The 13,102-nt window shown below is 43.0% G+C and overlaps 2 protein-coding genes across 4 annotated transcripts in view; both read right to left on the bottom strand.

The window, feature by feature from the left end:
* Window positions 1-8,049, bottom strand: part of tln2a (talin 2a) — a 98,346-nt gene extending 90,297 nt beyond the window's left edge. For 2 of the 3 annotated variants that reach the window (XM_005447563.4, XM_025907234.1), the window contains exon 1: window positions 7,877-8,049. The gene's annotated coding sequence lies outside the window, so the exon portion shown is untranslated. Of the gene's footprint in view, window positions 1-7,538; window positions 7,775-7,876 lie in introns of those variants that run through there. The other variant, XM_025907231.1, reaches the window with a different exon arrangement.
* A 2,099-nt stretch (window positions 8,050-10,148) lies between these two features.
* Window positions 10,149-12,600, bottom strand: ddx28 (DEAD (Asp-Glu-Ala-Asp) box polypeptide 28). The gene has a single exon (XM_003437618.5). The coding sequence runs from the start codon at window positions 12,376-12,378 to the stop codon at window positions 10,693-10,695; it is 1,686 nt and encodes a 561-aa protein (XP_003437666.1). The 5' UTR covers window positions 12,379-12,600; the 3' UTR covers window positions 10,149-10,692.
* Between the last annotated feature and the right edge of the window lie 502 nt (window positions 12,601-13,102).

Below are 13,102 nucleotides of genomic sequence, written 5' to 3'. Positions count from 1 at the left end.
TTCGTCGTAACATTATCCCCCAACTGCCCAGGCAGCTTCAAAGCGACAGAAGAAACATGTCCTCATCTTTAAAATAGAAGGGTGGGTCTGAGGTTTTCATTGGCAGAGCAATCAAATCATGATGTGCTCATCCACCATTTTTAATTTTCTGGCAGCGGATGCGCTAGATTCCCAGTGGATTCTGGAGATGCTGCTCGCATACCACCACAGCAGTACATTTCTCCTTTCTTTATGCTGTTGTCTTTTTACACCATACCAAAACTCTTGCTCTTTTTGTTGGACAAAGGTCCGGCACCTGAAGTTTTGGGTTGGTTAAAGGAGACAGGACAACGACCTTTGATAAGTAGATCGAGACTGCTAGTGTGGAATCTAGTAAATGCCCAATATTTTCTTTACTGACCAGCAGTTGGAGTTTTTCAGTGTTTAAATTATTACATGCAAGTTATCCAAGAGAAACAGGCATAAGATGTGTAATCAGAAAACATTTACTAAGAAAGACAACATTTAGACAATCCCTATAATCTGAAAGAGTTCTGAGAAATTCATCATCACACGTACAACTCCCGACTTCAAAGATTCATTAGTCGATCCATTAAGTTAAACCACTGCTGGAGTACAGAGATAGCTGCATAGTTTAATTTCTACTGCAGACTGACTCTATTACATTCTCTATTTAACAGACAAGATCCTGCAACCTTTAGGCAACTACAACGTTTTCTGGTTACTTCAGCCAGATCAAACAACCCCCAAGCAGAGAGAAGAGGAGGGTAAATGAAGATTGAATTTTATTGCCTTAAGCAATGTAAGATTTGCTGAAGAGAAATGTGAAAATTACAGCATGTTACATACTAACATGGTTCACAAGGGTTGGTGGCCACATGTGGTTTTGGACAAAACAGCCAATCTACACTGTTTGCAGTGAACTAGGAGTACCACACACCTGATTAGGTTTCATTTCTGCCCCGGTGACTAAGAGGCATGAGCCTCGAGGTGGCAACTACGGCAGCATGGATTTCTGCCAGAGATGCAGTCCAGTAATAGCTGAAGAGCTCAGCTGTAACCTGAAACACATTTCAGAGCAGATACTCTTTCATCCAAAAATTGAGATGATGGTTGACTTTGTCCAAAAGCCCTGAAACTGCAAGCTGATGTTTTAAAGAGAACCTGGATTTGTTCCAGCAAACACTGATCGGTCTTACAGATGTTTATGTAGCTTAAAAGGACATGCATTTCATCATAGTGAGTTTAGATTACAACCAGAACAGCTACCCTGGGGCAGGCAACTTATTTTCCCAAAGCAGCATGCTAGCTGTATAAGTTTATAAAGAGATTAAAAAATACATATATATATATATATATATATATATATATATATAGCATTGAATACATTTTAGTTCAGCTTACTGGTGATGACCTCCACAACAGTTCCAGTTTCTCATGTGGCCTCCTGAGAAAATTAATTGCCCACCACTATACAATGATCCCACAAATTAAAATGGATGCACACTAAAACCAAAGTTCATTATTAGAATCCAAAAGCTTGCAACACAGCCCCATCACAAGCACTTAAAGCAAAAAACAGCACTGGAATTCAGCAATGACTGGTGTTCATTTCAGAGTACTAAACTGAAACAGGATTACTTCGCCACACTTCACCTTTAGAGCGCTACATCATTTTTAACACGGTATTATTTTCTGAATTTATGAACGCGATTGTCAGACAGAATAAGAATGTCTGTGTTCCAGCTGAAGGATCGACCATCTCTAGTTTTGACAGAGATAGATAACTGCTGCGCCGAGGTTGGAAGCTCTGTTCTTTCAGGTGTGGAACATTTGACAAATCAATTTGGCAGGACAGTAAATTCTCAGCTCCTCTGTTGCCAAATAAGAATATCCTGTGTTAAAAGCCCACATTAGATGCTTTAATGCTAGAAAGTATGATTCTGGACAAAATATAAATGTATCTCTGGGCACAATGGCACTCATTTGTTCCAGTTTAAAACCCTGTTGTAGTAGTAAGCAGCATGAGTTTCCATCTCTCGTCTCTATGACAACCATACTGGCTACCGCTGCTCCAAACTGCAAGGCATGACCAAAATTTTGTATTTTTAAACCAGACTGAGGGTCGTCCGCCTCGCATCAAAGAATGTACAGAGCCACATATGGAGCCTGCTGCAGGGCAACAGTTGCTCAGACAGACTGCTTGCTCCTCCTAAAACATACTTCATGTTTAATTATAGACAAAACAGAAACCACCACCCCCTCGGCGCACACACACAGTGAAATGTCCTGCCCTTGAGTCATGCTGAGTATTTAAAACTAATCAATTAGGAAAGGCTAGTTGTGCAGAAATAGCTCTTCATGTTACCAGTGGGCAGTCACGGTACCGGCTTCTATTTGTGATGCAATCTACATGGGATGGTGAAGTGAGTGGGAGGCAGGCAAACGAGAACTCAGTGGGAGGTGGGAAAAAACAGAAAGTAGATACGATGTGCCAAGAAGGCAGCCTCTGCTGCATCCATCCAACTGTAACCATCATCCTAAACTTACACATCACAATCAGTCCACTTGTTTGCTTGTTCAACTGGTAGTATTCTTTAATATCTGGGCATTAATCTTTACACTGTTCATTTTTTAATGTCGCAATACAATATTCTTTTTTTTCCCCCACAGACATTTTAAAGAATTAAAAAGCCTGGCACCGAGACTTCAATATGTTATGAGCCAATCACTTGCTGCCAGTTCTTACCTCATAAATGAAGGATCATCGAAAGTTATCCAATCTTTTCTCTATCTGACACTATCCAAAAACTGCACATGTGAAAGAGGCAGGCACAGGGAGCCTCTGTGATGGGAATCTTGTGATTTCACTCTTGCGTTTAAGGCCATGCATGCCTAGGTTGGGCACAACAAACTGTAAAATTCTCTGATTTTGTTAACTTGAACTGGGCCAGACACTCATTAAAGTCTCCAGTCAGATCCTGGCATTAAGAACACCAAAACACCAAAATATTCACAACAGTTTTTTTCTTCCCAGCATGTGAGACATTTAATTGCACAAACTGAAGTTTGAAAGAAAGAACCCTTTGTATTTTAATCTTTCTGCCTCTCCCTGTTAAATCCAGAATCAAACTCCTTCTCCTCACATACAAGGTCTTCAATAGTCAGGCCCGTCTTATCTTAAAGACTACATAGTACCACATCACCCCAACAAAGCACTTTGCTCTCAGAATGCTGGCTTACATGTGGTTCATAGGATGGCTCCTAGTTTGGATTATGGAGACAGACTCTCTCTCTATTTTAAAGATTAGGCTTCAAACTTTACTGTTTGCTAAAGCATATAGTTAGGGCTGGACCAGGTGACCCTGAATCCTACCCAGGTTACTCTGCAACGGGCCTAGGCTGCTGGGGGCTTCCCATTGAACAGTGATGTTCATACACCACTCTGCATTTAGTCATCCACAGTGTGTCTATTGTCCTGCCTTCCTCCCCTCACCCTGATCAGTCATGGCTGATGCCTGCACATCCCTGACCCTGGTTCTGCTACAGGTTAAAAAAAGGAGGTTTTCCTTCCCGCTATTGCCAAGTAATTGCTGGTTATCTGATTGTTGGGGTTTTCTCCGTGTTATTTTGGGGTCATTACTTACGGCTAATTACGGCTGTTGTTATTTAGCAAATTATAAATAAAACTGAAAAAACTTAATTATACATAGAGGAAATTCTGCAGTTGTAGCCAGAACCACAGAACAAGAAATGTAACAATGTAACAGACACTTCTGCCTCTGCTGTGTGCAGGTCAGCCATACGGCCCAGTAGAAGGTCTTGCCTCCATGAAAATGGCCCTACAGAGCCTTTTCAGATGAACTCAGTGAGCTGACATGAAACGTTAAAGTTGTAAATCTTGTCACTGGGTCAGGCCTAGCAGATTTAACACTTTGATTTACACAGCAGCATCAGGTGGGGTTTAATGTGGGCTGCAAGCGCTCCTCGAGTATTTAATTTGTCATAAACACAGCAGAAGAACTGATTTATTTGCTTACAGAGCAGCCAAACAAACTCACACTGCAGTTATGCATACACAGGTTGTTAGAATACAAGGCAGGAATGTTGGACTCCACTAGTAACAGTGCAAAGAGCTTCAAAGAAAAGTATGTAGAGAGTATAAACCACTGAATAGCTTTTGCTTAACAAGAAAAAAAAACAAAACCCCAAAACAAAGAAAACAAAAAAAAAACAAACACTCTTTTTAAATAAATCTCAAGGATTATATTTAAAAGCATGTTTGCACCCATGGATTGAAAAGAATCATTAGCTGAATCCAAAGTTACAGCTATGCTTTTTTCAGTCACTGAGGCTGAAGAACATAAAGGACAAAGATAAATGGCAACATGTTAGTTTCAGCAAAGGACCCACCACACATACTGACATGCTGAAGTCAAACAAAAACCTGATTTAAGCGACGGAAAGTTAGACAATCAACTATTCACGACTGATAAAACAAGTCTGCTAGTCTAGTTGTTCAGAGGCTGAACTAACAAAGTAGCAAAAGAGAAGAACAGATGATGTAAAATAGCCCAACAAGACGTCCCTAAACAAGGGCAAGCAGGCGCCGTGTATCCATATACGAACGCTGAACATAGATGAGACTATTCTGACTAAGCCTGCTCAGTACATGCTCAGGAGTCAAAGCTTTAATGTCACCGTTAAACAAATCAACAGCATCAATGTGACATGAGTCAAACTGCAAATGTGATTAGGCATGCTTGAGGTCATCACTCCCCTTTTCACCCTGACAAGTAATTCATACAATGATCATCTATAATTGCATACCCACATAAGAACATTGTCACTCAAACAGTTTAAACTACACCAATTATCTTTGCCAGCTTTCTCAGCCAAACAGTGATGCTTAGTTACCAATCTGGCAACCACCTCCAAACATTTGTTTCAGGCCCTGAGAGCCACGTTAAGAAAAAAAACAAAAAAAACAAAATTAATTCCAGGTGACCAGCTGGGAGCTGCCCTGGGAAACAAACGAAGAGTAGAGACAGAGCTTCACGAGGTCAGTGCAGCATTAAAAGCAACCAGAGCTGGTTTACTTCAGAGCGACTCTGGAACGAGCATCAAGGGATAGCTGCTGCTTCAGAATTTTGAACCTAAGCTGTATTAGGTTTGATGAATGTAGCTTTCTTTACACAACTTTCACCGTTTTCCCTCCACCTGCATCACAAGTAGTCTGTTCACTTCACAGCTTTTGCATAAAATACTTTTTTAAAGGGTAAACAGTTCACAAGCAGAGTCTTTTTTTCCCTCTTGCAGTCTCTCAAAGAAAATCTCAATAGAAAACTTGAACTTGCTTGCTGTACACAACAACACTGCTGACCCTGACCATGAAAATAACACTTTTTGTATGTTCCTTTTCCCCCTGCCAACAGAGCACAGCAGAAATATCTGGCTGAGCATGGCAACCGCAAACTAATCCGCTGCATTATCAGTGTCATTAAAGTGTCATTACGGTTTGCTCATTACTTCCTCTCTGTGGTCAGAGGTGACAGCAGAGGCCCGATTTCATGCAGAACAATGAGAAAAATCAATAAACTAGCCATGTGCAGCTGATGAGTAACCCCACAGATTGGACTTGAAGCCAGGAGCACATTTCCATTGAAAGTTAAAGCCCCCAACAGATATCGACAAGCTAAATGACTATCACAATCCATGCAATCTTCCAGCTGTAGACTCTTAACTTCTGCTAAACCTATACATGAAGCATTTATTAATGTGAGAAATCAAAAAAAAAATAAAATAAAATAAAATAAAATATGTGTGATACTTTGAAATGCAAAATGAAATACTTCATCAAGAACATCTCTGCAATTCTCACTCCATCTCCATTGACTTCAGCACCAAATAACTGAACAGTTACACTGAAAAAAAAGAAAAAGAAAAAAAAAAAAAAAAAGAGGGCTTTTGTGCAGGACTGTGCTTTGAAAAACTACTAAGAGCGTAATGGATGCATAAACACACTCTCCAAAAGGTCAGCACAGTTGCTAATGTAATGAAAACGCTGTTGATTGCTGCTTTTATGTCAAGGAAGCCAGAGTGAGTTTGGCCAGTTTAATAAATGATCGTTGTTGTCGCCGGTGCCAGAGCTGCATACCAAGCAGCAGCGGCGGCAGATAGTAACAGCTAGGTAACGGGGGCTCGGGAGAATGACATTTTCACAGAGATGTACAGAAGAATAAATGATAAGCACGCGAAAACAGAAGCTGGGCTCATTAGACGAGAGCTGCCATTTTGAAAGGACAGATTTTAACACAGGGCAACTTGAGGTGGAGCGATGACATTCTCTTTTGCTGAAGCCTCTTTATTAGCTATAGATTTCTGGGCAAACATATCCGATATCTGCCGAGCATTCCCCACAGGGTATGCTGTCCTTACTGTCAGCCGGATCTCAACGCTCAGACTCATGTTAGACATACCTAGAAGAACAGTCACAGGAGAGCACTCTCCCGAGGCACTACACACACGCTGAAGCCTGCAGCCTATAAGGTCATGTGTCTTCTTCTGACAAGCCAAGGTTTGGGCAGCTTTTGGGGGTGGAGGCATCCAAAGGAAGTGTGGGGGGGGGATCCAAGGGAGGTGTGTGTGCGTGTGAGGGGTGGGGGTGTTCAGGAGAATACTTTTGCATTACAGGCAACTCTTCCTCCATTCCTGACCAGCAATCTCATGAGAACTGTCACAGTCTACACACAAGGCTCACTGAAATTCCCAGGCTGCTGATAGATCCATTCATTCTAATACTAGTAGCCATGGCCTGCACTGATCCTTCCTCTCACACACACACACACACACACACACACACACACACACACACACACACAGGTGATCTCCCAGCTCAGCCCCATGCCAAACAAGAGGAGACATTTGGAGACATCACCAGATTCCCTGCTGTAATAATAATAAAAACAACATGTGATCAGTGTAAAAACATAACCAGCCTCGTCTTTCTATGAAGGGGTGTGGCAGCTCAGCCAGTCATCCTCACCATTTATTCAATACAACCTGCTGCAGTGGTGGAGCCATACATTACTCCAACATGTCGCGGTTTGCATTTTCCATCACAGGTTAGCCAGAAGAATGGCAATCACGTGCACTCAGCCATGGATGAAAGGTGGCAATAACGCCCACAGCTCAAACATAGGTGCTCCCCTCCTCCTCCTCCTGCAAGCCATGTGATATTGGGCGATTGTAACTGGCTTCGTACAGGTTGCAAGCTTTAACGCGTGCGTTTCCGACGCAAGCGCGTGAAAAACAACGATTTAAAAAGTTGGAAACAATTGCCTGCTCTTACGAGAGGCAGCTTGAATGACATGGAAACATGGCGGAGGCTGGTTTTCTCCGGCCAGTGCAATGCAAGTTAGGATACCAGCCGCTCCGTGAACTCTTTAGACTCCGCACTCACCGCACGCTCGATCCTGCGGCTTCAAAGGCCAAAAGAAGGGAAAACGGAAAGATAAGAGACAGAAAACCAAACTCACCGGGCGACCCCCTGCTGCAACCATGTGGTCTGTACAAGTCGCCCAAGAAAGAAAAAACAAAAAAACGACGCGATGCAACCACAAAAGTCAGCAATTAGAGACCCCCACAAGTTTCGTTAATTCAAATGAGCATCACGGCGACTGAAAGACCGCAGATCCATTCAGAAAAAAAATGCAGCGCAGTCACAGAGCAGAGAGAGGGGCTGGGACTCTCACGCTCACACACAGCATGCAGTTTGATTAAAAAGCTTGGTCGGAGAGGTCAGGCAGATCTGCTGCTGCCAGGGGGGGAGATGGTCACCAGATTAAACCGATTACAGGGGGGGCTGTAAACCTACCTTCAAATCCTCTGCTGGGGCATTTCAGGCAAGTCAGCCCTGAGAAGATGCACATTAGCCGGCAGCCCCGCTCCTCAGCACTAAAATATCCTGCGCGTTGAGGGGAAATTTCCAAGTGGCCGACAGTGTGTGAGCAGCAGAGGTACCGTGTGTATGTGTGTGCGTAAATGGGGAGGGGAGGGGACGAGGGGGGGATAATCCTACGGTGGGGCAAAGAGGAAATGCGTCATTATTAATGGCCCAAGCGTTTTGTAGTCCGTTTGGTCATATCTATATCTAGTTAAACTACAAAATGGATCAGGTTCGGTGATGTAGTGTTAATTTCACACGTTTTTTTTTCCTTCCTGTTTTTTTTCTTCTTTTTAATAACGGACGAGCATTGATGTGCTAAAAACCAGAAACTAAAAAGAAAAGAACAGAAAAAGAAAAAAGGCACGGAAACATCACCACCTGCTCAAATATTTTGAAAGTCCAGAAAAGCTGATTGTTTGCCTTATTGCGGGTTGGGCGGTGAGGTACCTCAGACCTGCCAGATCTGCTCTTTTATAAAAGAGGGAGATCCGGGACAGGGAAGATTAAAGACCCTTAATACCACTACTGACAGGTTCAGGGCTTGGAAAAAATATTCAGCTTTGATTTTATAACACAGAAGGAAATGTACCTAGTTAATAATTCTCATATTTAATGCTACTGGTTCTTCCCACACTGAAAAATGGAAATATCTGACTGACTAAGCTGTATAGTGGACAGCAAAAGATCTCTAAACTACTTGTAGGGTCACAAAAACATGTTCATACACAAGCAACTGAAAGACTGATTCTCTCTCCTTCTGTCAAAAAAGCAGTCTCTGAGTCCCTTTGACCTTGACAGAGTTATTGTCTTAAACTCAGTGAAGCTCCCCCAAAGCCCCAGAAAACAGCTGCATTCATGTCACAACAGTAATAAATGAAAAACTATGGATTAAGTCAACCTAAGCCAGCCAAAGGGTCCAATCTGGCTCTCTGATTGCTTTGAAAAGTGTGACCACTGAACAAAATGAGGCCATCACTGCATTGTAGGAGAACATTGCCAAGGGATTTAATCACGTCATGAAAGTGGATGTCTGAACTGCTAATTTCATCCAGGCCACAGTTCTGAATCATCAATGTTTGTCAGCTTTCTTACTGACATTAACATCACCCAGGGCCTGCCACGCCACTAAAGTGAGGAGCTGTGCCAGCAAGTTTCTTTTTAATAACCAACTGAACTGCTTAACTGCTTTAGAACTGGGAAATAATGTAAAAAAAAAAAATCAGTTATGTGTGTTATTATTATCAACCCACTTAAGATCAAATGGAGCTATATGTGCTCCATGATTTGAATGATGGATTTAAGCCACTGATTTAAGCCATTTGGGAAATGGGACCCAGCAAACTATCTGAGAGCAAGACAAATAAAGGAAACTCTCTACAGAGTTTAGGTGTTTTACTTTACAGGGGCCACTCGGGTTAAAACTGAACAAAAATATAAGTTGAGGGATTGGAAGCAGTTGTTCCACATGCTGAAAATGGATATCGGGTTCTTGTTGTCAGGGCAAAGTGGGGTGAAATGTTAACTTAAGTGGGGGAAAAGCTCAAAGATGTCGACCCCAGCTGGAGCAGGACAACTACAGCTAAATACCAAACATTCACATGGAAGCCCCTTGATACCGCCCGAGCATTTAACACTGTCTGCCTCACGCTGAGGTCCGTCTGCCCCTGTAATCTCTATACTTCCACAACGACTCCAGCTTAAATCACCAGGCATGTTAATGAGCATTACCAAATAAAAGCATGCAATTTTTCATTTTGCTTTCAACAAGTACTCATAGACATGAAAGAGGAGGGAGGAAATCCTTTCAAGTACAGCAGACCTACCAATAAGAGCTATTCGGCTGTAACACTTTGATTACTGCTTTAGTTTGATGAACTACATCTCTACCACAAAACAACATACAGGGAGCCACAGCTCACAAACTACTAGGTGGGCACGTAATATGCTATTTACACTGTGCCGAGTTAATTGCAATGAGCAGAAAGCAAAATAAAGAAATGCATAAATCCTTCCACTGCACGTTATCACCGTTAAGCCCTCTACAAGCCAAAATCAGCCAAATGCTGCCACCTTGTGGCAGAATACATGCAATACATCAATCAGGGCAACACTAACTCCAATTTAATGCTCTTACAGATTTATGGGGTAATAACTAAAGGTTTTGTGTTTTAGATGTTTTGAGGATGTTTAAGTCTGCAACATAAGATTCGTGACAAACCTATCAAAACTTTTGCTGCCCCTAAAGAAAGATTGTACACAGATACAAAAATTAGATGTTTTCCAATCCAGACTTTGAGAGCCATTAATCTATTATGCTTCTTAATGTTAGTAAATGCAACTGCACAGGAGGTGATGCTATTAGGTTTTACTTTGAGTTGAAAGCATTTTGAAAAAAAACTGCATCACTTAACAGAAATATACCCAACAAACGTTGTATCTGTACAAGCAGAACATATTTTTAATCGAAAGACAAGGCGTTGACAATATTTTGTACATGGCAGAAAAATACATTCAGATGTGAAGCACACACAAATCTTCCTTAAACGTGAGCTTTATAGGTTCTCCAACTAAAGCGTTCCAGGTTGTATTCAGGGAAAAATGGCAAGACTTCCAATAATCTAACATTTGCAAGTCACAGACACATGGGTGTAGCTGTTTTGACTGCATTTTAGTCTCAAATAGCCATTCCTTAAAATCTATTCTGTTCCATGTTTTGCATTTAAATAACAAACACACAAAAACATCTACTCCATTTCATTTAATGTAATGGGCTTGGGTTCATGTATGTCAGACTCCATGCCTGGCAAGCTCAATCTCCTGCGTGCAGCTGTCTCAATCTTCTGCACCAGCTCCACATCCCAGGGATGGGTGACAAAGCTGAGGACCTCCCCATCCTCTACACCACCTGCTCTCCCTACTCTGCCTGCTCGGTGGATATAGTCCGTGTGGGATTCTGGGAAGTCATAGTTGACCACCAAGCGCACTCTGGATGTGTCCAGGCCACGTGAGGCAATGTCTGTGCATATTAGCACGTCTACATTGCCCTTCTGGAAGGAACGGAAGATTCCGGCACGCACAGCAGCAGGCATCTCCCCTTGGAGACGTGCATGCTTTACCCCCATCTCTTCAAGCGAGTATCCAACCCAGTTGACGGTGGAAGATTTGTTGCAGAACACCAGAAGTGCGCCTCCACCTCTGTCTTGCTGCAGCAGCTTCAGAGCTTGGTGGAGCTCTAGGATCTTGTCTGCACCTTTTACCTTCAGGAATGTCTGTTTAACATGGGGCATAAGAAAGTGCAGCATCTTGCTCCTGATAATAACTATTTTTCCAAGATCCGTCACCTTGCTGAGCACGTCGCCCACACCACCTGGAAAAGTTGCCCCAACCACGAGGAGCTGTGCTTTGTGACCCAGGCCACGTGTTTCCTTGGGATCACTAGCAACGTTGACGTGGAGCAGGATGTTCTCCAGCATGTCAGAAAAGCTGGGGTCGAACATCGTGTCAGCCTCATCGACCACAAAGAACCTCAGCTCACTCAAATCCAGACAACGCCTCCGCAGGGCCTTGACCAGAGCACCTGGCGTAGCCACTAAAATATCCGGATGATCCCTCCTGAAGACTGTCTTGATGTGTCCCACACCTCGTCCTCCTCCAACGGTCCTTGTAACGAAACCAAATGGCGCACACAGAGTCCTGGACACAGCTGCCACTTGCTCCGCCAGCTCTCTTGAAGGCACGAGTACCACAGTGCATATCTTGTGTGCACTCTCAGAGTAACTTTCAGACTCCTTATCAGCCTGCAGTCTGTGAATAACAGGTAGGAGATAACTCAGCGTCTTCCCACTGCCAGTCTCAGCAGCACAGAGTACATTGTGACCTCTCATGACTTTGGGGATGGTCTGAAGCTGCACAGTGGTGGGATGTTTAATACTGAGAGTCTCTAAAGTCTCCACTAGCTCCTTGCAGATGTGGAGATTATTAAAAGTGGCTAGCGGCTTCTGTCCACCGTCCTCATTCCAGTTTTCAGCAACATAAGGTGCAACAGCCTTGACGTTGTTGATGCTGAAATAGTCACCGAATGATTTGCTATGTTTCCATCCTTTGGAGCAAAGAGAAGGCTGCTCGAATTTTCCCAGTATGTATCCGGCAGACTGGTTCAGAGCTGGGTTCTTGCTCTGGATGAGGAGCTTTCCAGCTTTGATGGTGTTGATCTTGCTTTTGCTTCGAATTTCCTTCACGTTTTCAACGCGTCTCTGCAGGTACCGGGGAATACGAATGACCGCGGTCTCTGCTCCAGTCTGACAGAAGCGACTCTGACCGAGAGACCGAAGGCAAGCCGACGCTTTAAAAAGCTCACAGCAACACAATCTTCTTGATCCGAGAGCTCTGGACGCTACCAAAGCCAGATGGGCGACCTTCACAGCCTGCATTTTAAATACTTAAACGCTCGCAAGTGTCCAAAGGTCAGCTGACGAGAAAAAGCAGCAAAACCGAACCATAAAAATTTGGAAATAAAGCTAATTAAATTAACTGTAATTCCACAAAAGACAATATAAAAGTCCAAAAAGGCGCAGAAATTATATACTAGACAGTCATGTCGCCATGCTTTCCCGGCGAGTGCTGATGATGTCAGTGGGCGTGGCGTGACGAGGTGTACAGAAAAGCCGAATCCCGATTCAACTCATGTGTTTTGTTGTTTGATTGTTTGAGCTAAATTTTAACCAAAAGACAGAAGTGTACCTTACGAGAGATTTATTATTATTTATTATAATATTACACGTCCTATATCAATATCCCATCACTAGTTGCTTTTTTTTTTTTTTTTACATTTTATATTTATCACATCTACTTGTGTAATGCGAACGTTTGCAGTCGGTGGGGTGGTGGTCTGCACTGTTGTCTCACAGGAAAAAGGTGCTAGGTTCAAAAACAATGGCTGGGCGTCTCTGTCTGGAGTTTGCAATTTTCCCCTACGGTTGTTCGCCTTCTATCAGGGCAATACAGCCTTTCAAAGACACACGTGGGTTAGGTTAACTGGTAATTCAGGATAGCCATAAGCTTGTCTCTTTCTCCGCGTTAGCCCTGTGACAGACAGCCTGTCCAGTGTGTATCCTTCCTAGAATAGGCTCTGGCCTTTAATCACCAAGAACTGAT

Source organism: Oreochromis niloticus, linkage group LG1 (assembly GCF_001858045.2).
Source record: "Oreochromis niloticus isolate F11D_XX linkage group LG1, O_niloticus_UMD_NMBU, whole genome shotgun sequence".
In the NCBI taxonomy this organism is placed as follows: Eukaryota; Metazoa; Chordata; class Actinopteri; order Cichliformes; family Cichlidae; genus Oreochromis; species Oreochromis niloticus.
Note: the sequence above shows the minus strand (reverse complement) of the source record. Positions and strands in the feature narration are given on the sequence as shown.